The following is a 27,033-nucleotide window of genomic DNA, read 5'->3' on the forward strand; positions in this document are numbered from 1 at the left end:
TATTTCTGAGCTGTAAGGGAATTTTTATAAAATCTTATAACTTTTTTGTTATAAAGCACAGAATAGAATACTTAGTTCCCCATTTTCAGGTCTGGATATTCTGAACAGTAGAATTGAGATCGTCTTGATTCTGATGGCATCTGTTCAGCTTTATGTCTTGATTTAAATTCAGAAGCATTTGGTGCTTGCAAAGTTTTTCCAGACTTCCCTCTGAAACATTAAGTAGATGCAAGATGACAGAAATATCTTACATAATTTGGAAATAACACAAAAAAAGCCAACAGGAAGGAATATTTTGACAAAGATCCATTTTCTTCTTTCATGAGTCCCCTCCAAATCACAAAAAGTAGAATAAACTGACACTCACAGTGCAGGTCGTTTAAAAAAATTGCCAGCAGCTATTTATTACCATCCAGTCTTCATGTGACACACAGTGCTTTAAAATTTTAAGACAAAATGTGTTGTAAAATTACTTTACAAGATCAGGCAAACAACAAAAAGCCCAGAACTGAGAACGTAATTTCCTTGCGGCATCTCTTTTACTCTGCATTTTCATGTAATGTTTCAGACATAGATATGAACCAGTGACTCTGATTTATTCCCATTTCACCTTGTGTTAAGATGATTTTGGGTTGCTGTGTGTTGATACGTTATTTTTGTCTCTTTGCGAAACTATGAATATCTGAATGTTGATCTTACCTTATTCCAGAGGCTGTTCAGTGAAATTTTGTTTGGTAAATTCAACATAGAATGTAAAAATATGACAAGAGACTGGAATGTCACCTTCTTCTTGTCAACATTTTCAGAACGTATTTCTTAACAGTCTAACCATGAGACATTAACAATAATTCAATGGCATACTCACATCTTATTAATACTAACAGGACTTACAAGTCTTGGCATGCTGCTATTTGAGGGTGACTGTAACAAATGTGTAAGCAGTTTTTTGTAGATATTCAGTCAAAATTATCTTGAAATAATTAGGTTGTAGTGGAAGAAGTGACAAGGAAAAATGGCAAAAATTATTCTGGAATAACGGCTAAGAATTTAAGCCCACCCTTTTTGTGGGGTAGCTGTTGGACGATTAGCAGTTTTGTTCCCACATTTCTACTCTACTGACTAGAACTTTGATCAGGAAGTCCCAGGGATTTGCAAGACAAAGATTATAAATTGGTGATGCAGAGCCACCCTTTGGTCTTTTTTCACAATAGGTAGTCAAATGGTAAGCTCTTTGAAGATTCCATTCTAATTAAACTCAAACGTACTTCAAAGAAAATCAAACTTGCAAAGAGCTCTAACACTGAGATGTTTCTAGTTTGAATTCTCTAAGTCATTACAAGATATGACAGTTTAATTTTGTAATGAGTGATGAATACTTAAGATATCTTTTAGAGAAGCTAAAATGATCTGTTTATAATATAACTGCTCTTTCCTCTCTTTTATCACAACGTCTAGCTCAGATTCAAGCTCTGAAATTACTAGGGTATTAAAGTAAAGACTTACTGATATATTTTTTACCTAGATATTTCTTTTCATACACACAGTTTGCCTGCTTAATCTTTCTGATTATCATTACTGTTGTTTTTATGAGTTTTTCTCTCAGTTTCTTTGGGTTCCATATGCCTGTTTGATTTATCCATCTCTTTCTTTTGTCATGTACACAGAGCCCAACTGTAAATTACAGTGTTCTGACAACTGTGGTGGAAAACCAAGTTTGTGTCCCGACATGAGTTGCAGATGCTAGCGAGGCCCAAAAAATTTTTGCTATTTTCTAGGGCAGCAGTGAAGGGCACAGCACCCACCCGCTCCTGCAGCCCCATGAAATCTCAACTGGGATAGCAAGATTCCAGCAGCAGAGAAAGCAGAGGGCAATATCACCTGCTCCTCCTGCTGCCTTGGCTGTCAACCAAGTATGATTTGACATTTTGGTTACTGGATCTGGCAGCGATCATCATAAAAAACACACTCCCCAGTTAATATGTTTTCTAGGCATGAATCTAAAGTCGACTATCCACTGCTAAGTCTTTAACAAGTTAGGATGGAAACCTGGAGAAAATTTTATTTGGAATTTCAGGTCAATTTATTCACCTTCTTAGGGTCTCTGAAATATAACAAACATTTCAATAATTACATTAAGTTCACAATTATGTGGCAGATTTTTAATGATTAAACTACTGTACCCAGATTGTCAAGTTATATTAATCCAAATTAAAGGTATTTGATGGCAGAATTAATTAAAAGGGGCAGAATTAATTAAAAGGGATTTTCCAGTTTATAAAACTAAATTCACATAAATGAAATGTAAATAATTTCTTCTCAATAACCTTTAATAATTTTCTGCTTCTTTTCTGTAAATAACTGTTCTCCTTTATAATTAATACTAAGAATTTTTCCTGCAGACCTTTTTTCCCAGCTGATTGCATTCATATTTACATTTTTATCAGTTTATATTGTAAATCTTCTTTGCATTGCTTCACTTACAAACACAATTTGATATTTTATTACTGCTCATTTTTTTCCAAGCAGCAGTGACCTTAAAGTGAAGCTAAAATGAGGAAGCCAGGGAAATGTTTTTCCCAGTTCAAATGATAAAATGTGTTTACGTAGCTTAACACTGTAAGGAAAAAAACCAGAAAATAGTTTCCTTTTTAGGACCGTTGATTATCACTTAGCGTAATAATTCATCCTGTGCATACTGATCAGGCTAATGTTTAAATATGGCTTTCAGCAGTACTTACACACAGCTGTAGACATTGATAGAACATAGTAAGCTACAGGCATTGACAGTGGTTAATGGTTAATTTAGCTGTTGGTAAACTTTCATGATGCTTTTCTCCTGAAAGCATCTTCTTTTACTGAGCTTGTCTAAATTCAGGATCTCTCTGAATACTGAACTCAGGAACAGAATTTACTCATCATAGGATTAGGACTATAAGCATATTCATGTATTCTGCCTATAACTTTCTCCTTTTATTAGGTAGATATATCTGGCCACTGGAAAAAAACTGAAAGCAGTGGTGTGGTTGATACTAATCTATTTATTACTTCCATTTCATTAGAAGCTCAAAGACATTAAAATATAGCCCTATATCAAAACAGAGCTGGTGATAACAGCCAAGCAGGTGGTTAGGAAGACTTTGAAAGGGCAAGAATAATGCAAGTTTGTTTTTGCAAAGACTGACCAACCAACATGTATAGTGGCACTGCTGTCCGATTAGCTTTAATCTACACTTCAGTTTCTCTAGGCATTGCAGAAGAAATATACTAAGGACAGACTTGGGAGAAAAGGAAGTAGAAGGCGTTTTGGTTTTTGAGGGATGGGCTGCGATAACTAATAAGATTTATGTAAGCTATAATAATACCAAGCAGTTTTATCACAGAGCTGTAATGTAGAATTTTCTGTTTTACATGGACTGAAATTCCAGCTGCATCACATGAGGAATGACTCCATTGTTCTCATCTATGGGACACATTAGTGTTACACATTTTTTACGTTTGAAGTCCTCATGAATAGTTTGGCATACACAGGGACTTCAGACGCTATTCATTCACAGTGCACAGGCAGGAGTTACTATCAGGAACAAGTAATTTCATGGAGAAGAGGAAAGGCAAACTGCCTTGCTCTGTTCTAACTATCCATTCAGTATGTGTGTGCCCAAATAAATTGAAAAGAAGACAACTTTATTTGAATAACCTTATGCAAGTATATATTGAAATTGCTGTTCTTTTTTCCCATACAGAATTATCCTCCCTGGGACCTTCTTCTGTAAATGCTACAAACATGCCAGATTCCCATTGTCATCTGTCCCTATCCATCTCTGTGTCACTTTGTATCACTCAGGGATTATGTCACTAGTCATTAATATAATTGTTTTATTCCACTAGTGGTTGTGGAATAAACATAAGTGGAACTCTGTAAAAATTAAAAATTCTGTAAGACATGTGGGTAGTTCATCCCTACCCCAAGGAGTTCATAATTCATACTATCATAATTCTGTATCTAACTTATCATAACTCTTTATTTCTACTGTATTCTTTATTTAGTATTTAAATGATAAAAATAAATAATAGTGGGTTAATTCTTTTAGATCCAGTTGTGACAAATAATGTGTAGGACATTAAGAAAAATTATCTATTCTTTCAATAATTGTCTCTGAAGTACTTAAGATTACTTCTTTATGAAATTCTGTCTCACTTTATTGACTGTGCTGAGGACTGTCCTCTCACCTGTTCATAAGAAAGTGAAGCATTTACACACCATCTTACTTTAACTACTTGATATGTAACCTGAATATACTATCTTTTGATTTTATGGAGCCCTACAGATCTGTTACAGTGGCTGCATTAAGTGGCATGTTGAATGGGGCAGATGTATGTCTGTCAGTTATAGGACAATCTGGAGGACTGAGGACAGTCACTGTCCTCAGGAGAATGCTGCATCTCTTAGAGCTCCCAGCAAGTGTCAGCTCAGCAGAGTTTCTTTCCTGCAGGTCACTGACTGGATCATGGGTCAATTTTTTAGACTAGCAGTTGGCCTCAGTATTTTATTCAACTCGCAGCCATATCTAAGGACTAAGCTTGATTTCTGTGTGGATTGTCCCCTTGGTTCTGTTTCTTTTTACACCCTGCCCAGCAGCTAACTTCTCCAGGATGCTAACTGTCCCTGGGCCTCACTACTGCATGTATAGAGTTGGAGAATTGTCAGTGGCGCATATGATGGTTCAAATCACTAAGAGGATTTAACATTGGAAGGCAGATTCAATCCAAGGTTGCTGAGACTGTTGGCACTATATCACATGTTGGCTGATGCTTGCAAATATAGCACAGAACCTACCACATACCCCTATTCACATTTTTGGTCATTTAAGGATATTGGTTATTACCACTATCCAGAAAATTAAAGTCATACTACAGTCACCTCAGGCCAGACTTATCACTGGTCTGTCATCATGAAGGACTGAATTGAAATCAAGTCTCTACTTTGGTAGCATTCTTGCCAGACAAGTAGCAATTAATTAAAGAGGTATCTTTCCATATTTTTGCAACAGCTTCATCCTTTGCATGCTTTCAGGGTCATGTTTGAAGTCAATGAGGTACTGCTTCATCAGGGTTGGTGTATGAAGTTTAAATTTATGTGCTCTCTTCTGGGCCTGCGTCTGTCATGATACGGTTTGAATTATGCCATATTTGATCCTGCGTATCTGCTGGCATGACAAATATGAGAAAAACTTAAGTACTTCACGTAGCTACCTTCCCGATTTAGAAATTCACCCAATAAGATCTTGTTTCCTTAGCTGGGCGTGTAGTATGGGTGGAAGCTATGGCTTTTGTGGCCATCGTGCTCGTAGCAAAAGAACAGTGAAGGCTGATGTTAGCTCTGCAGGGGCACCCTGGCATCATCCTTGAAAGTCTGCCAGATCGCCACCAGTAACCGCGAGGAAAAAGCTTCAGATGAAGTCACCTGGGGACACGTCTTTTATGCTACAGCTACAGCCTTTGAGATAAATACATAGCCAAGAAAGCCCAAAATAAAGGAAGTTTAAAGAAAACTACTGAAAGTCATCAGACTTTCTCGAGTTCACTTTAAAAATATACCTTTCCTTGTCTATTGCTCTATTCTATGACAATAAACACACAGTTAATGAGGTGAAGTAGCTACCTGACCTTAAAGCAGCAGTGGCTGGGAGACAGCAGGCAGTTACGGGGGTCAGTAGCTGTCGTTTGTTACCCCTGACTGTCCGAGGGTTAAGAGAAACATGGTTCCTGTTTACAGAGCTTTCAGCTGTGCCTGGAGCAGCCCTGCAATTACAACTCTAAATTTATTCAAATCAACTGATAAGGGCTTCCTATAGCTTTGATTAAATTAGGTTACATTACTCTGAATGGTAACCAGCAGTCAGGGCCCTGAGGGCACTAACAAGCCTTAATGGCCTCCTCTGGGCCTCACCCACCCCTGCCCACAGCGCAGGGCCCTGTTAAAGCCCCCCGGGCAGTCAGTCCCTGCCACAGGGACACCGCAGCGGGGCCTGGCCTTGGCCCATCCCACAGAGGTGCCTGATGGCTGGGGCTGCCCCCACCTCCCGCCTGCCCTGCTCCTGGCTGGGGCGGTGGGACAGACCCTGGCTGCCAGGCCCTGCCCTGCTGCCCTCATGGGGAGCCCCAGCTGCTGCGGCCGGCCCTGCTGGGCCCTGATGCCAGCAAAGCCATGTAAGCACTTCAGCAGCTCACCTTGCCGTAACTGAAGCACGTCCTGCTTAGTGCTTCCCATGGAGATTAAGATGGTGGGGAAAGCGTGGGATCACGGGCAGTTCTGTATCAGAAACAACTGCAGGTTTCTCTCTCATGCAGCCGCACTTCAGTACGCGGTAGCTGGTAGGATATCTGTCCTGCCTGGTCGTAGGGTATTCTCGATGTCTGCATCCAGACAGGCATTCTGCATTTTACTCTAGAGTACCTTTTAGCAGAGGTCTGCTGCTAATCCTGTATTTTCGTTGCCAAGGCTCACAAATGTGGGAAACTTGCCCACCCTTCCCAACCTCCATGTTTTTATAGCATTTTACCAGTTCTGTGTAAATATACTAAAAGAAGGAATCTTATCCACTGCTTGGAACACAGAAGTCCCCTAAATCCTCGTAGCATTGCTCTCTCCATGGATAGGAGGTTAGACTGAAGGTGAGGACAGTGCTCTCGTAGTAACTCGGACAACGTAGTGAGCGCAAGAGGGAAGCTGCGCATCCCCCATTCTGTGCAGGAAAAAAAAGCTTCCTGCATTTGTCTACCATGTCCTTCTTGTACAGAAGAAATAACTTTGCTCATCATAAACCTCTTTTCGTAAAAGAAAAAAAAAAGCTTATCGTAAAACTCTTTGCATATAGGATTGAAGTGTCAGTTGACTTCTCTGTTTAGGAAACAAAGATGTACCAAATGACCAGGGTACATCAAGGTCAGGGAAGAGCAAACTCTCACCCTCTTTGCCAGCTCTCACAAGTAATGTCAGAGATCGAAAGGAAGGAACAGTACTGTTCAAGTTACACACTTTTGACTGTAGTGACCTTGTCTCCTAAATGTATTTAATTTACCACTGGATCTTTCAGTGTTTCTATTTCACAGAAGTCTGCTGTCACAAAAGCCTTCTCTTCGTAGAAGTGACTATTATATGCATACCTCTGGATTATTTTTTTTTTTAAAATACTTACGTTGGATGATGAAGAGTGCCTAGCTGAACCACCTTGGTAAACAGCTGAAACAGGGCTTGGAATAGCAGTTTCTCACAAAGGTGTTAACATGGATGTGGAAGTCCAGATCTCCATAGTCTGTTGTTCTTAGAATGCTAAAAATGTTACATACAAATCACTGTATGAAATGCTTTTTCAGAGCATCATATTTATTCCAGTCCCACAGGGTCACAGGTAAAAGATCTTGGACTCTCATACTGCATCTCATGACACCACTCTTGACTGAAGCCTTATACAAAGTATCATTAATTATTAGAATATGACTCCAGAAAGCCTTTTTCCGGGCTTCATTTTGAGAGCAATGTGGAAATAGTGTTTTTATGCAGTATAGAATGCTCTGGGTGTCTGTGTTTTGAGCATGTTCTTGTTCCTATTATGGAGAAACATTTTTATGAAAATGCATTGTAATGGATCTCAGCACAAACAACAGAAGAAGAAATCTGTATTTACCTCAATAGTTTTTGAGAAGCAAATCCTATCTATCTTGCTCACCTTGAAGAAAACGCATCATACAAGCAAAAAAACCTGTCTTTTTTTTGTGTCTTGCTGCAGTCAGGCTTTGCAACGTAATAGCCATGTTGTTTTCAGCTCCACAACAGTTTATTACTGCTGCTTCCTGTAACAGGCCTCTCTCATTTCATTAATACCAGTTCAGTTAGTTTAGCAATGACTGACTTAAAATAATTTAGGGGTTTTTTGAGTATTCAAACTTACAATCAAATACCAGTTTAGTCGATAACTCTTTTAGGAGTGTAAATCACTGAATCTGTAATAATTTATTATAGGTATAGAAATTGGGAATATTGATAGTGTTGAATGTAACCCATGTAAATCATTAGTTGGACTTGGGACTACTAATAAACTCAATCCTGTACCTAAAATTCAATTAGCACTGTTTTAGTTAATCCATTATATTAACTTCATAGTACTTCCCAAGCTGTACATCATGGTCCTTCGTGAATTTTCATAAGTGAGGATGCCACTAAAACTTAATATATTCTCTGCCCTAGCAAATTAGGTTCCAATTAAAAAAATTTTATCTTCTTACATTGGAAGTTTTAAGTCAGAATCAGTCAGTCCACTAACACAGGTCTATGATGGAATTATGCTGTCAACATTAAGTGTCCACACTTCGTTTTTAGATGCTCTTTTTAAATTTATCAAACTTACTGGTTGTAAAATTCACCTCTTTTTCTGTACACTGTAGAACTGGAGTAATTAAAATCAGGGAAAAGCAAGGGAAAGTATTATGATACTAGCTCACCTTACAACTTGCATGTGTTCAGACAGAGGTTTTTGATGTGTTCATTAAGCTACAATTTTAAAAAGGCACTCCTATTAACACAAAACTCTGAAAATAAACAGCCAATAAAATTTCCTTTCTCGCTTGTGCTAGTCTACCTCAAATTTCAGTAAAGTCATCCTTAGTATTCTTTTCAACTTTTTAGATTTTACAAAAGCTTGTGTTTAAAAAATCTCTTTCAGAACTGGTCCACTGGTAGCCATCAGCGTATTTGGGCTTAAAAGAAATACTTTAGTAAAAGGCATTTTTTTACTTCCTACCTACAGGAAAGCACCTTACTTTGCAATGGAAAAATATTGCAGAAGATGCAAATGCCAAGAGTAGTAGGTTTTTTCTTTGGGTTTTTTTTTTTGCAGTTACCCCTATATCTGTAACAGCACTTAACCTTTGTTTAAAGTTTGTGACCATTTACTATCAACACTGAGTTGAGGGCATGTCTGGGAATTTTTTTACTAATCAGGTAAGAATGTCAGAGTTCTTGAATTGTTTGCTCAAGGTAAGTGAAAGAAAGAAAACTTTCACATTTGATTTTTGTGATTTTTTTTTCTTAAGTTCCATGTTATTTTGGGGAAGTTGCAATGCTAATTTTTGCACTGTGCATCTAATAGCTTGGAAAGCAATCTCTAATTCAGTGGGTTTGCTTCTGTCTTCAGGCTGCTTGGAATTTACTCCACTTCTGTGTAGTATTAGTTCTGAAAATCAGTTTGCTATTTCTTTGGCTTGTTTGTCCATTTTTTCTGATACACCAGTTGCCTCAGATTAAGCATTCTCATGACCAAAATTTCTGAGTGTCCACATTTTGATTTTATTGGTAGGCAGCACAGGTGAAAGATGCCTTTTGCAGAGAATGTGATATTCAGGCAAAAATTAGCATGTAATACCTGATGTGATGACATAAGCTATCACCAAGTCAGAACAGTACATGACGTAGATGCCAAAGAGTCGAGAGTCAGAGCCAGTGAGTGAAAACCTGTATTTGAAATTGAACTGGTATTTTCTTACACAGTTTTGTATTCAGCAGTACAGCAGTACTGGGCACAGAAGAGCTGTTACAAAGAAAAGAGCAACTGCATGAAGAAAGAACAGACTGAGTAATACTGAGCCTGTCTTCTAAACATTCACCTTTCATTATTTTTATGCAGCAACTGTAATGACAAGTAGGTTTTTGACCTGAGTTTGCTAAAATAAAAATTTATGGGAGATTTAGAATATTTTTACATATATTTCATAGCCACTTGAAATATGTTTTTTTTTCTCCCTATGAAATACCATGTACAACTAGCATTGCTTTTTTACTTAATTTTCAAAAGTTACATTAATTTCATTAGAGTTTTCTTTAACATTTTTGGAGTCTATAATTTTGTCTTTTGCAGAGTTGTGGTGTTTTCTTGAAGCTATGTTATCATATCTTTCTTTTTTATGTTTGCCTTTAGAATTTCCTGTTAGTGTATGCTTAGAATTTCAAAGGTTAATAAAGGAAATCCCCTTTTCTGTTTATTTTACTATCATCTGTGTACCATGGTCACTGACACAGTCTCTTAGAAGAGGTATCTAGCAGCTAATTGATGCTGAGTAGAGCAACAAGAGAAATCAAAGATTCTGTTGTCATCCACTAAACCAGCAATTTATATTTTTATGCATGAGGACCTGCTGACTTGCAAAGAATAGTTGTGAAAACAGGACACTAATTGCCTGTTTCACAGAAGTTCCAGGTGGGAGACATTTGGGAGACTATTAGAGTAAACAGATTGTGCTTTTGAGTCAAAAAGCTTGGCTCTCTTAATTGCTTAAGTATAAATTAACTCAGCTTCCCGGGGTGGTGGTAGGAATTCCTAAATAGTAAAAAGCTAAATAAGAGGTGAAAATTATTTCCCAAGAAGTTCAGAACTATTTTCAGTACAGCTGCTTTTTTATGGGACCATAGACTGTTCTATCCATTTTTGAGACGGCAAAGCAGAAGTACATACTTGCAAGTTCAGCTGCATGAACCTGCTCAATGCAGGGTCAGCATAGATCCCTTCTGGGAGGGAGGAGGCAGGAGCACACAGCCAAAATGGAGGCAGGGATCAGACAGACAAACTGTCCCTTTCAGAGACAACCGGCTGGTAGGTCAGCTGCATCTGAAGGGTAGGCACTCCTCTGTGGAATGAAGTTTCGCATTCTCAGCCTTCAGAGGCAAATTGGCACCGTGGCATTTTCTCCTAGATGATACAGATAATGGTTGACACACCACATGAGCACAAGACTGACAGCGATACTTTTTTTGATCTTTGTACAAAGTAACCAATGGCAAAATAAAAAGTTTAGCATGTTTGATAAAGCTATTTTTGGAGCAGACCTATTCCTACAAGACACCACCTTTCTTTCCTGATGAAAAGAATATAGTACAACTATGTTCAATTTCTTTTGGGGCTTGCATGATTCATTGTAAGCAGCAAAGAATTACACTTGGGGTTTTTTTGGTTCTTACATGCATTTTATATATATTTTAGCTGTAGTAGTTGAATGTGGTCTATGTCTACTCCATTTTATGTGAAAAGGCCCATTCTTCAGCTCTTTCCTTTTGGTAACTCCTCCATCCCAGCAGACTACTCAGTAGAGTGTGTGTGGCTGCTTTTTAGCATGCAGTGCGAAAGTTACATTTTGTATCAAAATGTCCTTGCATCCTCCATGCTCTTACAAAAGGATGGGGTTTATCTCAGTCAGTAGTACTGTACCCAGTCATAGTTCAGTAGGAATAACGTGCCTAATGGTTGCTGAGGTTAGAAATAACTTTAAGGGGCATTATATATCATTATAACATGGTGACATAGTGAAGCTTAATAGGTGGCACTACAACATCCTTTTGTTTTCATGTTTCCCTGAACACTCAGTTCTGTGACAGGTGGTCGAGAAAAGCTATTCCTGTGTAAATGTATCCAATTATATTTGTGTAGCAGCCCTGAAAAAGCATTAATCTATTAACCATTAAAAGTAGCTGACAGTCTTTGGAGAAATGTTTTAGTGTGCCTGTGTGAATAGTGGGTTTGACTGATATGTTGTTTTTAAGATAAATTATAAACATTATATGTAGTTAGTGCATGCAAATGGGATAAAAGATACATCTGCCATTGCATATTCAACATACTCTATTTTATTATATCCTATTAATGTTTCCAAAACAGCAATGAGGCAGAGGAAGGAAATTAATTTTTAGGTGTTTTTAATTGTTTTAACTGTTTTGCAAAACAATTTTTTGTTTTGTAAGCATTGGCAGTGCAAAAAGTTTAGATTGTTGAAAAATGAGTTTCAAATACTAAATGCAAAATTGTCTTTGCTGATCTTTACTGCTTATCTCTAACGTATATCATGGGAGTTTCCAGTATGAACAAATACAGAGTATACAATTGAAGGCAGCACTTCAAACAAGAAATAAGAATGTTTAACTTAGTGATTAAAAATGGAGATGTTATTATTGAGAGTCCATTCTTCTGAAATTTTCTGATGTTTTTTATAGCCCAGAAAGCTATGGACTCTTTCAGATTAATCAAAACTTTCTTTATTCATATTTTGTGGTTGTAGGCTTTGGCTCCAAATTCAGCCTACCTATTCATCCAAGATTTGGAAGACATTTCTGTAGAATGTGTTATAGCTACAGAGACTCAAACAGAGTCAGCTCATAATATAAAAGGGCCTCTTTGCCATTTCTGAATTGGGTGGGCAAGAAAATAAATAAAAATAAAATAGTGCCTTGAGGCTGGAAAACATTTTTAAGATTTTTTAAAAAACTTTTAAATTAGTGTATCTCCAGGGTAAATAGACTGCTATGGTATCTATTACTTAGAGGCAATTTCACTTTATTATACGTTTTAACCTTGTCTTTGCCAGTCCTGAACCTTTTGTATGTAATGAAAATGTCTACCATAAGTATAAAAATGTTTTATATGGTAGCAACGATGTTGAAAATACTGCATAAAATGAAATGGTAAGATTTGTAAGGATATTAGAACTAGATATTAGTGGTATAGAATAGGCAAGTTGTTTACAGTAGATCAGAAGAAATTATCTATTGCATAAAGGAAAAATGCTGTTTTCAAGGGACACTTGAAGCACCTGCATGTAATTGAGCTGTCTTTGAATGTACTGAGCAGTGTCTTCCTGACATGGTCACTTGTTACACTCATCATGCAAGCAAACATCCTTTCATATTTTAGGAGCATTTGGACACCAAAAAACATATTTATATCTGGCCCCTCATCTTTATTCTGTTCATTATCTATTCAGTACTCATCATTAGTAATAAAGTAAATAGTAATAACTTCTACTTCGAGTTTTCTCAAATCTCCAAGCCCCAAATATCATTTTCTGTGATTATTGCCATTCCCTGCAGAGGTACCATGAGTTGCTCTGACGTGGGCACACCGCTCCCAGAACAGGGGGGTATGTGTAGAGACACTTGACTTCAAGGGGTCAACTTGGGTCCAGCCAGGCTGAGCCATTGCTGCAGTCGCTGCAGGCAGAGTCAGTGGCAGTGGCGTACTCAGAAAGAGTTGAGGAAAAAGCAGCAACAGCAGCAACCCGAACAGGGGGATGAAGGAGAGGCAGAGACAGCTGCAGCACCAGCTGCTGCCTGGAAAGAGCGCAAGGAGCGGGGAAGTGGCAGGAACAGCATTAGCTGCAGGATGGGATGAAGGGAAGAAAAACGCCTCAGTTAAAACCCTGGACTGGAGACATTGAGAAGTTATGGCAGCAGAACCCTTCCTGGCTTTTGGTAGGTGTCCTTGGCTGGTCTCCATCCCAGGACTGCCTTCTGCTGTGACCGGGTCTGTTGCATGGCCTGTGAACAGTTTCTTTAGGTGAATGTACAGGAATCCCTGGTCTGGTTGCCTGTAAGAGGGCAAGAGATGAGTTGTATTGCCTTGTCAAAATGGAGGGATCTTCGCTAACTCAGAAGCGCGGCCCCTGGGGAATGTCATCATCAGAAACTGAAGTATTTGTGAGTTGTGCATGCTTCCAGAGATAGGTAATAGGCGATTAGGACATTTTCAGGATTGCAGTTCCAGACCTGGGTTCCCAGAACATGTTTTGTCTTGTTTAATTGTGTCCACCTTACAGACAGGCATGTGACAAGGAATCCCACACCTCATTTCTGCCTGAAACACTGAATGCATTTTTGCAGGATTTTAGAATCTACTCTGAAAGCCAAGCATTGCAGTGTCAGGCACGGGAACACAAAGTTTCTGGATGTTGAAGCCCTTTTTATTGAAACAGACCTTAAGAAACTTCCCTGTGGTAACACAAGTCTTCTGTAACAGAAACAGAAATTTAATAAAAAAAAAGGTTGTGTGTTGGGTTTTTTTCTAAACTGCACTAATTCTCAGTACGTTGATTTGTCCAGGACCCATGAAAACTTAAGAATCTTTTTCCTTTTAAATAAGTTGAGCACTAGTTTTGAAAGATTATCTGCCCTTTTCAGTGTGCGGCAATAGACAGAAGAAGTCTTGTCCTCCCATGAGACACAACTTGGTAGGGTAGCACTGAGTTACTGACTGAGGAGGAGGACTGCGGGTGGGGTGGTGTCACACGTCTTTTTCTGGGCTACAAGATTTTACTGTATCTGTTCATTACCAATAATTCGTCATAAAGTTCTAACTAATAGTTGTTGTGCCCTTAATGTAACCTGGAGGAGTCACTGTAGACATTAGAGGTAACAATGAAAAATATTGATGACTGTCCTGGATAAATCAGTGACTCAGTAGAAAACATTTTGTTGATTTTTCTATTTGGTAGGTAGTCAGGGGATACTGCGGTCACCCTGCAGCCAGCCTCCTTGCCAGCTGGCATTACAAGTGGATCAACGTAATTAATTTCAAAATCAGTCAGCAGATTTTACTGGACAACATTTTCTCCAGAGAGAAACATTAAATAATAGAAATCTTTGGACTACCTCAAGTCTTTCCATTCCATTATCTCAGCAGCTTTACAGATTTCTTTGTTTTGCGTCTCACATACGCTGGCAGTGGTGGTATTTTGCCTGATACATTAAGAGATGCTGATGAGTGTTAGTTTGCTGAAAGCTGAACAGAAAATAAAATCTCATGCTGAGCTGGTGGGAGACGCCTGATCTTGCAGCTGTAGGAGAAGAAAGATGCATGATCTACGGAAGAATAAGGCACTGGCACATTTCGGACACCAGCAACAGTAGTACAATTCAGTGCAGAACTGTGACGGTGACATGTTTTTCAGACTGTCATCTGCATTCACGTATTGTTTATTTTCATTGTGGTTTTGGAAATTCATGTTTTATATACTGTTGCGTATATCTAGAATACTGGACTATGTACTTTTACATGCCTTAGTAATTGAGCCTGCTTGGCAAAAAAGCCATAAAGGTAAATGGATGTTCACACGTGGGGACTCTTTCTGAGTTGGGCAGTTCTCCTTGGCCTTCCCAGGTACTCTGAGAACATGTCCTGAAAATTTGCTTCTGTTCCAAAAATGGCTTTTTTTTTTTTAATACAGCCATTTTTTCCACATTTATCTTCCTTTAAAATTAACTCTATGGTATTTGATTCTTCTAAAATCACCTTTCCTTCAGTATGTGCTGGATGATGCACTGTATCTATGGTTATGTTTGTATTGCTTGGTAGTATTGTAACAAAAAGGTACCTCATGTAGCTAAATAGAGCTCCTTGGTTATGTATTAGAAGAAATACCAGGTGCTTTTTAGGATTTTGAAAGAATTTATCATCAGTGTAAGCACCAAGTAACTCAGGTGTAATAAAAGGTTAGTCCTTTTCTTTCTTGGAAAAACTTTAAAGAGACTCAAGACACTGTCATTATTAGGTCATATGTATACAGAGGTCTCCTTTGCATATGAAACAAAGAGTATCTCCAGCATGAAACTGGTCAGGAGACAAATCATGTGAGTAAAAATCTTAACAGAAAAATAGTAGTAGAGCTGATAGAATATATCATAGTATTGATCTTAAGTAATGCATTTTTAATATGTTTTCTTTTAGGAGAAACCACTGACCAAATCTCTGCAACGAGGAGAAGACCCCCAGTTTGATCAAGTAAGACACTTGAAATTATATGATTTCCATTCCGCAGGATGCAAGACAAATACTTGGAAGGCAGTCTAGTGTCATTATACTATTGTTGAATACTGCAAAAGCAATATCTCTCCATGTACTTTAGTAGAATGGTGAGTGCTTTGCCTAACCATTCTTGGTTTTAAATTAGGAGGATTTTTCCAGTGTTTTCAAGCTCAATATTTTTTCCCATAGAACTTCTTGCTTTTTACAGTGTATTAGGCACATGTATTATTTCCTGGCTGTTTCCCCTGATGGAGGTTTCCAAGCAAACTTCGTATCTTTTCAGAATATCTGCTTTTTGAAACAGGCACATGGCCCCCAGTCTTTCTTTTATGGGTTTTCTCTTATGGTTAATATGAGGGCCTTTAGAAGCATTGTCATTGCTGTCATTCTCATCAGTCTATTTTGTCTCTGTAGCTGTGACTCAGCATTACTTATATATATGCTGCACTTCACATAGACTGAGCCAACTTGTTATATTTAAAATCAAGCATAAATTCAGTTGTCAGGATAAATGGCTATATATGACAAGGCAAATAATAATTAGAGAAAAATGGTTGGCAGAGAAAAAGAACTAAAAACTAAAATATAATTTATATCATGAAATAGATTTCATTTAATAAAACAATAAAATTGTAATTAATAAAATGAAATTTTTATCTGGCATTAGATTAATAGGTTGATTATGTAAGGGAAATGGGACAAGTATAAAAATAAAACCAACAGAAATATACACACTTTTCTATGATGGTATAAGAGAATTAATTTTTGTCAGCAGTCTGTTTCTTAAAAAAAAGGAGCATCTAGAAAAAATTCCTACATAAATAACCTATTTCAAATTAAAGAAAGATAGGTGCTGAAGAGTTTAAGTTGCATAAAGGATGCCAAAACTCACAAAACTCACTCCCAACAAAGAGGAGGGATTAACTCAAGGTGTATCATAAGCAACAAAGTAATTTGCCTCTCCGCCATTCCTGCCTTAGCTGCTGTTGCCATCACCATTGCTGCTAACCCCATGGCTGGCCGCACCACTGTGCTGCCAGCTGTGCCAGAAATACAGATCAGAAAGACATAGCAGAAGCAGCAACAGCAACAACTCTGAAAGCAACTGTGGCTAATGCCGTAAGCTGCAGGTACGATATTGATTAACTTCACTTTGGGAGGGGAGATAGGTATGGGTCAGACTTCAGAACCTCAAATGAATTTAACACATCTATTGTGTTTTCTGGGACATTAGATATATTGCACCAGAAGCAAAGATGCCTTGTGAGACTCCAGTGGCATTAACAAAGGCTCACTTCATAATTTTAGCTTGACAAAGTGATACTCTCTAGGTTGTTCTGTAGATGCTTTTTGGGGAGAGGCAGCCTGCTTGGAGAGCTGTTTAGAGCAGGAGGCGAATGGTAGGATTTCTGTGTTGCACTGGGGAGCTCCCTGTCCGCCTCGCTGACCACAGAGAGACCCCACAGGGGAGCTAGCCAACGCAGGTTAAAGGAGGCTGCTTTGTGAGTACTCTCTAGCTGCCTAATGAATTTTTTTGTGGTATTCTGACCTTAATTTTATATATTTTTTTTTCCTTCCTGTGGGAAAAGTGTCACACATAAATGGGAAAGAAAAACAAATTAAGCCACCCATTTGCAAACCTTGTGATACTGTTCCTGCAGTGTATTAAACACATAATGGGTGGCTGTGATTTGATTAAATATTCATGGCTAAGCAAATTGTGGCTCTTTACAAGGAAGAATTAGAAGACTTATGCTTCTACTAGTTATTGGTAAGTAGACAGAAAACTGAACAATTCAGTCAAGATCAATTAATGAGAACAGCAAATGCTTCGTAGAGTGAAACAACTGTGTATTTCCTGCTGTAGCAATTTACTCTGAATGCTGGTGGGGGGAAGAACAGATGCAGACAAAAAACAAAGGCAAATTTTGTTATACACAACATTTATATATATTTCTAACTGCATATCTAGAGCCCTACCTGTATGTAGAGTTGATAGAAAAGTATGGAGATGAGATTGCCTTATATGTCCTGTCAGAAAACCTTGTTTTCAGTTCCTTGGAATTTTCCAAACAAACTATTCAGATTGAAATTTTCAAACTATCTGTCTGTGTCAGCCTGAGTTGTTGGGAATGTTTCCCTTTTCAGGTTTCACATTGTTTTCTGCTTGAATAGCATGATCATTTTGAGTGTTCTAGTACTCCTGGGATTGATGTACAGCTGTGACTGGGAGATGGGACCTGAAATATACCTGGCTGATGAGCCTGTTTTCAAGAACATGGTTCATACTTACCGAAATAATTTTAGTTTGGCTAAATTGAAGTTAGATTTTCATTCAAAAATTTGTAATACACAGTAGAGATTTTATAGAACTCAGTTAGAGTAGAGACAGGAAGATAGAGCAAGAAGTCTTTACTTGGCATGTTTCAATCAGTAGATTATGTCAGTTCAACTCAGTATTATAAAGCTGTTTTGCAAATGATAACAAATCAGTATATTAAAGTTGTCACGAAAATATGGATAATTTTGCTGATATTAAAAATGGAGGTGTGGTCTACCTGGAAAACTCTGAAGATCATGATTCCACATCATACTAAAACCCAAGTAAGGGGGCATGTGCTTTTAAGTCAAACCATTTAAGTTTTAAGTTAACTCAAATATTTAAAGAGTCTATGGGATGAAGGAAGACCAGGTTGATAATCCTTTGCTTCTCCCTTCCAGGTAGGGTGTGGAAAGCTTTGCTATTTATTCCTGGAACAAATAAAGTCATCTAGCAAAACCAGGAAAGGCCACACATGGCATCCCTGACATTTTTACTACAGAAATGAAGGCGGAAAAGAGGGAGAATCTCCATGAACATTTTCAAGGGGTGTCTAATAATTTTTTTTTACTTTTAATTTTCATGCATAAAAAATTATGCACAATCAAATTTTCTTTTTTTAACTTTATCAAAATTATCTCTATTCAGTTTGAATGAAATTGATAAGTGATGCTGAAGTGACCAGGTCACTAGTCACTTTAAAATATCTGAGCCGCATCTTCTAACTGTAAATTAAAAAGCAGCAGAAGTAAGGCATTACCTGATCTAAAATTTGCCTTTTGCAAGTCAGCTTCAGAGGTGGAAAAAACCAGCCAAAAAAACCCCTTTGCAGTAACTTACAATGAGCAGAATGGAACTTTAGCTACCCAGAGTAATCGGCATCAAGTTTAACATTGAAATCACTGAACCATTTAAAACGATTGTCAAAGCATTGCTTACTTCCCCTCAACAGCTTCATCTCTGGCTCTCTGAGAACCAGCATTTGTTCCTGTGCATTATCAAACACCATTTTAGGAGTGCCATTTGTGATGGTGGTGATGGATCCAGCATCTAGGGACCCGACTGTGCACAGGCAGAGCTGTTTCCCTCCATATGAATGTGGTGTCAGTGCCTCCTGTTAGGCAGACAGTATTGTCCTGTGGGCTCTGTCTGGCTGCCAATTGCATCACCCTCCTCAAATTCATAATAGTATCTTGAGCAATGTATGAAGTCATCTTACTTATCCTCACTTTCAGAATGTCTCATCATTAGCCTAACAAACTGGATTCCTTCCACTGACTGTACTTTCCTTTTTAGGTGTGCATATATATAAAGAAAATACAGGAAATTATATAGTTTTTACATATGGTTTTAAATATCTTTATAGTATATTTAAAATAATCTTTTTAAAGTTCTTGATTAGACAATTCTAGTTGCCTATTGGCAAAGAGCATTGCTGCTCCAGCATTAGCATGCTCTGTGTCCCCAATTACAGAAGTGTTATTAAACATAATACTACTGAACTATGACTTAAACTTCCTCTTACAGGTAACCATAAAATTGCAGTACATGAAAAGATCAAAAACTAGGGTGAAAAAAAGTATAATTATCCAAGATGCTTATCCTCACCCAAGGAAACATTTTTGTTAGTCTTTTCTCAGCTCCTACTAAAGTATCATGTGTTCTTAGCACGGTGTATAAATGTTCTGTGAGGCAGAAAAAGGGCACCGTGTAATCTTGGACCAACCTGCAGACATTTTTCCATATGAAAATACAAAATGAATGTAATGTTTTGGCCATGGAAGTGAAAACTTAACAACAAGACTTAGTTTTCATATGAAACTGTCTATATGAGGTGCCTGTTGCAAGAGTTTCAGCATAAACTGCACAAAAATTTGTGCTCATTTTAATTATACTACTCTCTTCTTAGAAGTGCACTAGGCTGGAGCATACAAATGGGAAAGCAAAAACATTTAATGTTTTATATACTTTTAGGAGATGGAAACAAAAAATAGGTCAAGCTAAAAAAAGGAAAATAAAAATGTAATAGTAAAAATGTGGAAAATACAAATATAAATAAATAAGACAGTAAGCAACATACTAATGATTAAGTGTCCCTTTTTCATAACAGTCTAAATGTGGTAAATGACATGCTGATTATTCCCATCCAATATTATATTTGTAAGATGTAGTAAGGTAATAATGGTATCATCATCACCGCAGTAGCACTGCACTTGGCCCCTTTTGTGTTTTCCCCTTCCCTGCATTTTATGCATTGACTTGCTTCACCAGCAAAAGGGCACATGATAGAGGAAGTATAAGAAATGGTGGTGATGGGGTCATAGAACAACCCTTGGCTCCTGATCAGAGGTTTGGGTTGAAGCAGAGAGTAAAGAAGTAAATCTGAAGGCAAAATTAAAGGTAACGCATTCAGAACTGAACTTGCTGCACACTAGAAATAAATGGGGTTTCGTGTAAACTGTTATCCTGGCAGTAAAATAGCTATTAGCATTGCTAGTGTATAAGCAAGCTAGGTGAAACTACCCGTCTACAAAATTATGGTATAAAAAAATCCTGTTTCTTTACTCACAAAACCAAGGCCATAAATGAAAACTAGTGAGTCCAACTTAATAGTTATCAGTTTTAACAGTTCCCAGGGACATTTAATTTCATAGCACTGTCCAAAAAAATGCTTAGAACAGAGATGTGAATGAAAGGAGAGCTACACGAACACAACTGCGCTATTTGCTCCTAATATTTCATTTTACAGATTTTTCAATTAGAGTTGACTTATCTAGAAATCTATCATTAGCAGAAAAAAAATGTTTTGTCTCAAAAGGTCCAACAGAATTAGAGCATGTAGCTGCTTTGATTAGAGCTGAGTGCAGTTCGTCTTTCCATTTTCCCCCTGCCCCAGTCCAGAGTATTTAGAATAGGAACTGTTAACTTTATCTCCTTAATTTCATATATTGCATGTGAAATCCCAGTCTTACTGTGGTCAGTGAGAGTTTTGCTGTTGATTTCAAGGAGCAAGGATTTCATTGCAGCAATTATTTTCCTTCTGTATTGTTTGTAGTTATGGAGCTTTGTTATAGACATGCGTGAAGTGGAAAAAACATTGAATGAAGGGAAGATGTTATTGCATGGCTATGGGTATCCTAAATATAGCTAAGACAATGTTTATCAAATTCTGCTTTTAGTAGCATTGATAGAAAGTGTAAAATCTCACTCCTAATGTCCATTACTTGGAATCTACACAACAACAATTTGAAGACAGAATATGCAGACACTGTGCAAATAATAGATTTACAAAAAATAAACCAACACTATGCAGAAATTAAGTATTGCAATTCTGCATTATTAAAATGGCAATAAAATGCACATTTTACATACCTACTGACATATATGGCATATGAAAAAAATGCAGAGCCAAGAAGTTAATGATACTGTTGGAAATTGAATGCCGTTTTGAATATATTTGCTGTTAAAGCACATAGAAATTCACATGTGAAATAATAATTAAAAAATCAGCATCTATCTGCTGTTAGTGGAAACATTTCTTGTATTTATATTTTGACAATATAGCAAGACTTTTATGGAAGTATGTAAATTGTAGCAAACTATCTGGGCATAATTTCATTAAATTTACTCTTATGTATTAGTCCAAAATAAATATTAAGCATTTACTTAAAGTGTATTTAATGCTTTATGAACACAGGTTTTAAACAGCTCCCTACTTGCGCAGCTTTCTTACCCTTAAGCTATACAGTAGGTAGTTCATTTATGATGGAAGAACATGATCATTTGTCCAACAAGAACACACTGTACATCTGTGCACTCCCTTTCAGGAGCAGCACAGAGCTAGAATTCATCTCACTCCTGGACTTACTTCCAGTAAATGAAAGGGTTGAGTAACCAACATGCTGGCTAGACTTCCCTCCCTTCCTGTTCCCTGAGAGCCAGGTCTTTGCCCAGTCCACCCTTCCTTCCTGTCTTAAAAGTGCAATGACAGAAAGATTAAAAAAAAACTGTATTGACCTTTTATCCCTACTAAAGACTCAGACTGTAAATTCAGCAAAGAAAGTATGGCTTGAGGAGATTTAACAGGAATCACTTTGACTTTTTGCGGTGAGTGAAATTGTGTAGCTGGGATTTAGAAAACAGCACTGATATATATGTTGGTGAATGTGCAGGAAGACTGATGGAAACAACTTTTCACTTACAGTTAAATTCTGTGATCTCTTAAAAGATATTTAGGTCTATTCTAGCCTTCCCCATCAAACCCTTTTTCACTGCATCTTGTATTTAACAACCGGTGGTATGCCAGCTTCAGAAAAACTTTTGGAAAACAGCAGAGAAGTGATTGAAATGTCTAAGCACCCTGAGTTGGTAGTGAATAGTTTGCACTGACACTAGGTGATTCATGTCTTCTAAGTATTTATCTGAAGTCTTACGCTTGAAGGTTTTGGTATAATTGAGCCTGGGCTGCTGTAGTAATTCTTCATGAAAGGCCTCCTGTCACTGCTGCAAGCAGTGCCTTCATGCCATCTTCCGCAGCAACTTGTTTCATATTTCAGGTAATAAAACATATTGGAAACACTGGATTGAAAGCTTTCCTAAGATAGTACTTTTATAGAAAATTTTATTTTTACAGGGGCAGTTATAGCTTTCTAATGCTCTATGTTTAATTTTAGGCCATAATACCTGAATCCAACCAAAACAATAATACTTTATGCTCAAAGTGTCTCATTAACTTTAGACCACAACGACACTGTGAATTAGTTAAATTCTGAGGCTGAAAAGCTGCAAAAGAGATCAGAGTTATTGATCTAACTGTCATCCACAAAAGTTGTCATTTATGGCTTTAGTAACATTTGGGAATTTCATGTAAGGTGCTCAGTCTCCCAGTTTTGCTCTTGTCCTAGTCACAGACTTCACACAAGCTTGGTGTTACTCAAGGTATTAAACTCTACCGTTTTTGTTCCACAACCACTGAAACTTGCTAGTTTAAGTTTAAGCTGGTGGATAAACCTGACAGAGCTAACGACATAATCAGTGTACTTGACATGAAGTACATGCTTCAGCATTTCGCTCCTGTTACTCGGCACTTCAAAGGTTCAAGCCCTGCATGATCTTGAGGTGGTCACAAATCTCCAGATCAGTAACTTATTCCTATTTTAAATAGTTGTTTTCTTAGAATGTACACAAATGCTGTAGCTGTGAACATTCAGTTGCAATACATATATAATCCTTTTGTATAATAATGGGTGGTTTTTTCACCCTAGCTTTTGATCTTTTCATGTTTTGCAGCTTTATGGTTTCCTGTAATAGGCAGTTTAAGTCATAGTTCAGTAGTAACATGTTCAGTAACATTTCTGTAATTGGTGACACAGTTTATACTGAGTGAGCAGTAATCTTCTTCTCCAGTATGCCATTAGAGCTGTTTAATCAGGAACTTTTAAGGAACAATTTTAAACTATGTTTTACTTATTTGTGCACACAAAGACACGGGAAACTGTAAATATTTTCTAGGTATAACAGAAGGCTAAGTTATTGGGTGCGTCAGCTTAATAGTAAGATGGATGCATCTGTACGTTCAGTTGGTGCAGAGCTTGTGGGCTTTGTCAATACATTCTGAGCTTCAGGAGCGGCATCCAGCAGTCAGATACATCCCATGAGACAGTACCTCTGGTTCATCACTTGTTCTTTCCTTACAATGTGCTCAAACTCAAATCAACATTGTGTAACAAATAAAAATAAGCCTCTCGGAAGAACTAGTTCATTTTCTGGTGTGTTGTAGGGTGTGATACACAATTCTAATGAATTTCAGTATCGTCAATGGAAAGACACTATCGACACACAGCCCATTATTGTATTTCTGCTTATGTTTCAACAGGAAAAGCAGAATATTAAGTCACTGCTTGTGCCATGGATCTCGAAAATGAGACGAAAACAAGAAAGAACATGCCTAACCATTGAATTAGTTCTTTTTTTAAGGAGGAGGGGAAACTTGAACACCAGTTGATTTGTTGTATTTTGTATTTTCCCCATAGGTAATAAGCTCAATGAGCTCACTTTCAGAATATTGTCTACCCTCTATACTGCGCACATTGTTTGATTGGTATAAAAGACAGAATGGCATAGAAGATGAATCTCATGAGTACAGACCAAGAACAAGTACGAAATCCAAAAGGTATGTTTTTTACTCTGCATACATACATTATTGACAGATTCTAAGATAAAATATATTACATTTTGCCCATCAGCTTTTGTGAGGTTAGAGTTGTTTGAAATTTGTTGTCTTTTTCTGCTTGTTCCTGGAACTCTTCTCTCAGTTTCTAGATGGATGGAGTAATTATGTCTTTAAAATTATGCTCCTGATGGTTCAAACACTGTTTCTTACTGCGCTTTTGGAAGCTGTAATGTCATTTAAATATTGATTTGTATAAACTGTGTCTGTCTTCTTTACTCATGTGATCAGGCAATAATTCTGTGACACTTGGAAGGATTTTTTTTTATACAGCATTCTGCTTAGTCATAGAAATTTCACATACACCTATCCTCAATCCAAAAAATCATGAATCAGGCAAAGAGCTTTAGCAACATTGTCTTAGCTCTTAAAATAAACAAGTGAACAAAGATAAAGACCCCAAAACAAATATATTGATCTTTTATGATATCTGTAGTTCCTCAGTGATAAGGCAACAGATTGGTCTTGGTTTATATTGAGGTCTGACGGTTTGGTACAGGTATATTCTTCAGACTTCACAGTTTTTCTGAATACTTTGGTACTACATTTACACACTTCAATGACGCAACAGGAGAATCAACACTGGCAGACCTGGTGTTTGGAAATGCATAGACAATTCTTCACATTAGGATTATGTTATAATCCAGTAACTACTGAAGGTGATAGTTGCTGGAACAAAGGGGTAGGAGCTAGTTTTAGAGTCTCAAGGTAGACATGAACCTGAATCAGACTCTTCCAGACTCTTTTTGTCAGTGGAAGTAAGGAATATGAAGGCATGATTCATCAATTAGATGTCTGCTTTTGCATGAGATGAATCCTTGCCTTGAAGTGCCTCTTTCTCTCGACTTGTGACAGGACCACCTGCTCATAAATAGATGTCTTCAGGAACTCCACACAGAATCTAGTTGAAAGTCAGCTTAGTGGCAAACCAAGGCCACTCTGTCAATTGATACTGTTACAGAAAAAACGTATAACCAGTCCTTTCTCCAGTTAATGTGAAACCAAGAAAACCAAAATGCAAATAATTTATTTCATCACTGATCAAACAGAACTCTTAAATGCATGTTTTACTATAAGCACCTAAGTACGATTGAAATCACTATAAACTAATGTTTATAAGAATTTTGCTGAATTTATGCAAACAATAATCACACTGAAATCAGTGGTAACTGCTTCAAATGGACTGTAGAATTGTCCTTTTAATGTTTAATTTTGAAAGTATTGTATATTTCATGTTATCTTTTCAGTACACTTTGAAACTTTGAAAGGTGATCTGAATGGATATTTTTATATTATTTGTATTGCAAGCTACTCACCTTAGACATTCATTCCTCTGTGTCGTTCTGCACAAGGAATGTGTTTGAATGTTTGACGAGTGTTGCCAAAATTAAAAAAATAACACTGGAACAGTTTTAAAACCAGAATGTAGTTTGGTTGTGAATTCTCCATCAGTACTTTTAAGGCATTTTTCAAAATCTGTGACAAGTGTAAGTATGAATTTGATAGCACAAAATAATTTATTACATTTGTCTCCGAAGTGCAATTGAGAAGTGCCTGAATGGTGCCATCAGCAAGGAAATTGAAATGAAATCCATTTGTTAGAATATAGAATCAAAAAGTTTCCTTGTTTTTGTTTTGTTTTTTTTTTCTTGAGAAAGTTTTGTGTTGATCTTAAACTGGAAAAAAGGGAGGAAATGGAGAGCAACATTTAAACATTTGAAAGAAGGTGAAAGTAACAAGTTAGATTTGGTCTATTTATCTCAGATTTTAAGAGTGTATCAGTGCATTACTTTCTGAAGTGCTGGACTGCAGTTTAAAAAGTAGAATACCCTGTTATCTGTATTTGTGTAACTGAGGAAGGCATATGATATGAATTACAACACATCTCCTAAGTACTGTGTTTCCTGTTTTGATTTTGCAGTGATGAACAGCAGAGGGACTATTTAATGGAGAGAAGAGATCTGGCTATTGATTTTATTTTTTCTTTAGTATTAATAGAAGTTTTGAAACAGGTATGGAGTTCTTAATTTATTCGTTAACTAATAAATGATGGAAATTACTAGTGCAACCTAATTTTAGGATTCTTCTTTCTAATTCCATCTTTAAGAGTCTAATAAAAACATGAGGTACATCCTGCATGCTTGTTCATTGCTGTCTTTCTTGCACCTATATGATACATAGTATCCTGTGCTCATACAGACTTTGCTTTGTCAAGTCTTTGGAGCTAAAGTATTCCTCTTCAATACTAAAGAAACTTTAAATGGCTGGCTCATTTCATCTGTTTTGTTAGCTAGATGCTATGCCAACTGATACCATATTTGGGTAGGGAAGATATCCAGGAGTAATACAAGCACTAAGGTATACAGCTTGAAGTGTAATATATGTATACCAGTTATGTTTTACTTTGTGTTTTCAGATTCCACTTCATCCTGTAATAGACAGTTTGGTACATGATGTTATTAACTTGGCTTTCAAGCACTTTAAATACAAAGAAGGGTAAGGCTTTTTTTCACACAAAAATTCTATGAAGAAAATTATTTGCTGAATTTTTTAATTGTAATGGTTCAAGCAGGATGCTTTCTCAGCCAAGCATTCTTTCTTGTCTCTTGCTAGGTACCTTGGTCCTAACACTGGAAATATGCACATTGTTGCAGATTTGTATGCAGAAGTAATAGGTGTTCTAGCTCAAGCAAAGTAAGTAAAATTGAATAGCATACATAATGGAAATCTGAGAAGTTTTACTTGCTTAGAATATGAAAATTCTGATTTTCTCACTTTCATAAAAGATAGTGTAGGAATAAAACATTTCAGCTCACTGGTCCTCTGTTCATCTGGGTGTTTTGGAGCATAGAAGTCTAGGGAATCAC

General features: G+C 37.2%; 1 protein-coding gene across 2 annotated transcripts in view; it reads left to right on the forward strand.

The window, feature by feature from the left end:
- FRY (FRY microtubule binding protein) overlaps positions 1-27,033 on the forward strand; it is a 178,190-nt gene that overhangs the window by 34,216 nt on the left and 116,941 nt on the right. For both annotated transcript variants that reach the window (XM_059823308.1, XM_059823300.1), the window contains exons 3-7: positions 15,540-15,593; positions 23,970-24,109; positions 26,088-26,178; positions 26,583-26,662; positions 26,780-26,860. In XM_059823308.1, coding sequence (XP_059679291.1) covers positions 15,540-15,593; positions 23,970-24,109; positions 26,088-26,178; positions 26,583-26,662; positions 26,780-26,860 — 446 coding nt within the window. The remainder of the gene's footprint in view (positions 1-15,539; positions 15,594-23,969; positions 24,110-26,087; positions 26,179-26,582; positions 26,663-26,779; positions 26,861-27,033) is intronic.

The sequence above is a fragment of the Gavia stellata genome, chromosome 1 (assembly GCF_030936135.1).
Source record: "Gavia stellata isolate bGavSte3 chromosome 1, bGavSte3.hap2, whole genome shotgun sequence".
Taxonomy (NCBI): Eukaryota; Metazoa; Chordata; class Aves; order Gaviiformes; family Gaviidae; genus Gavia; species Gavia stellata.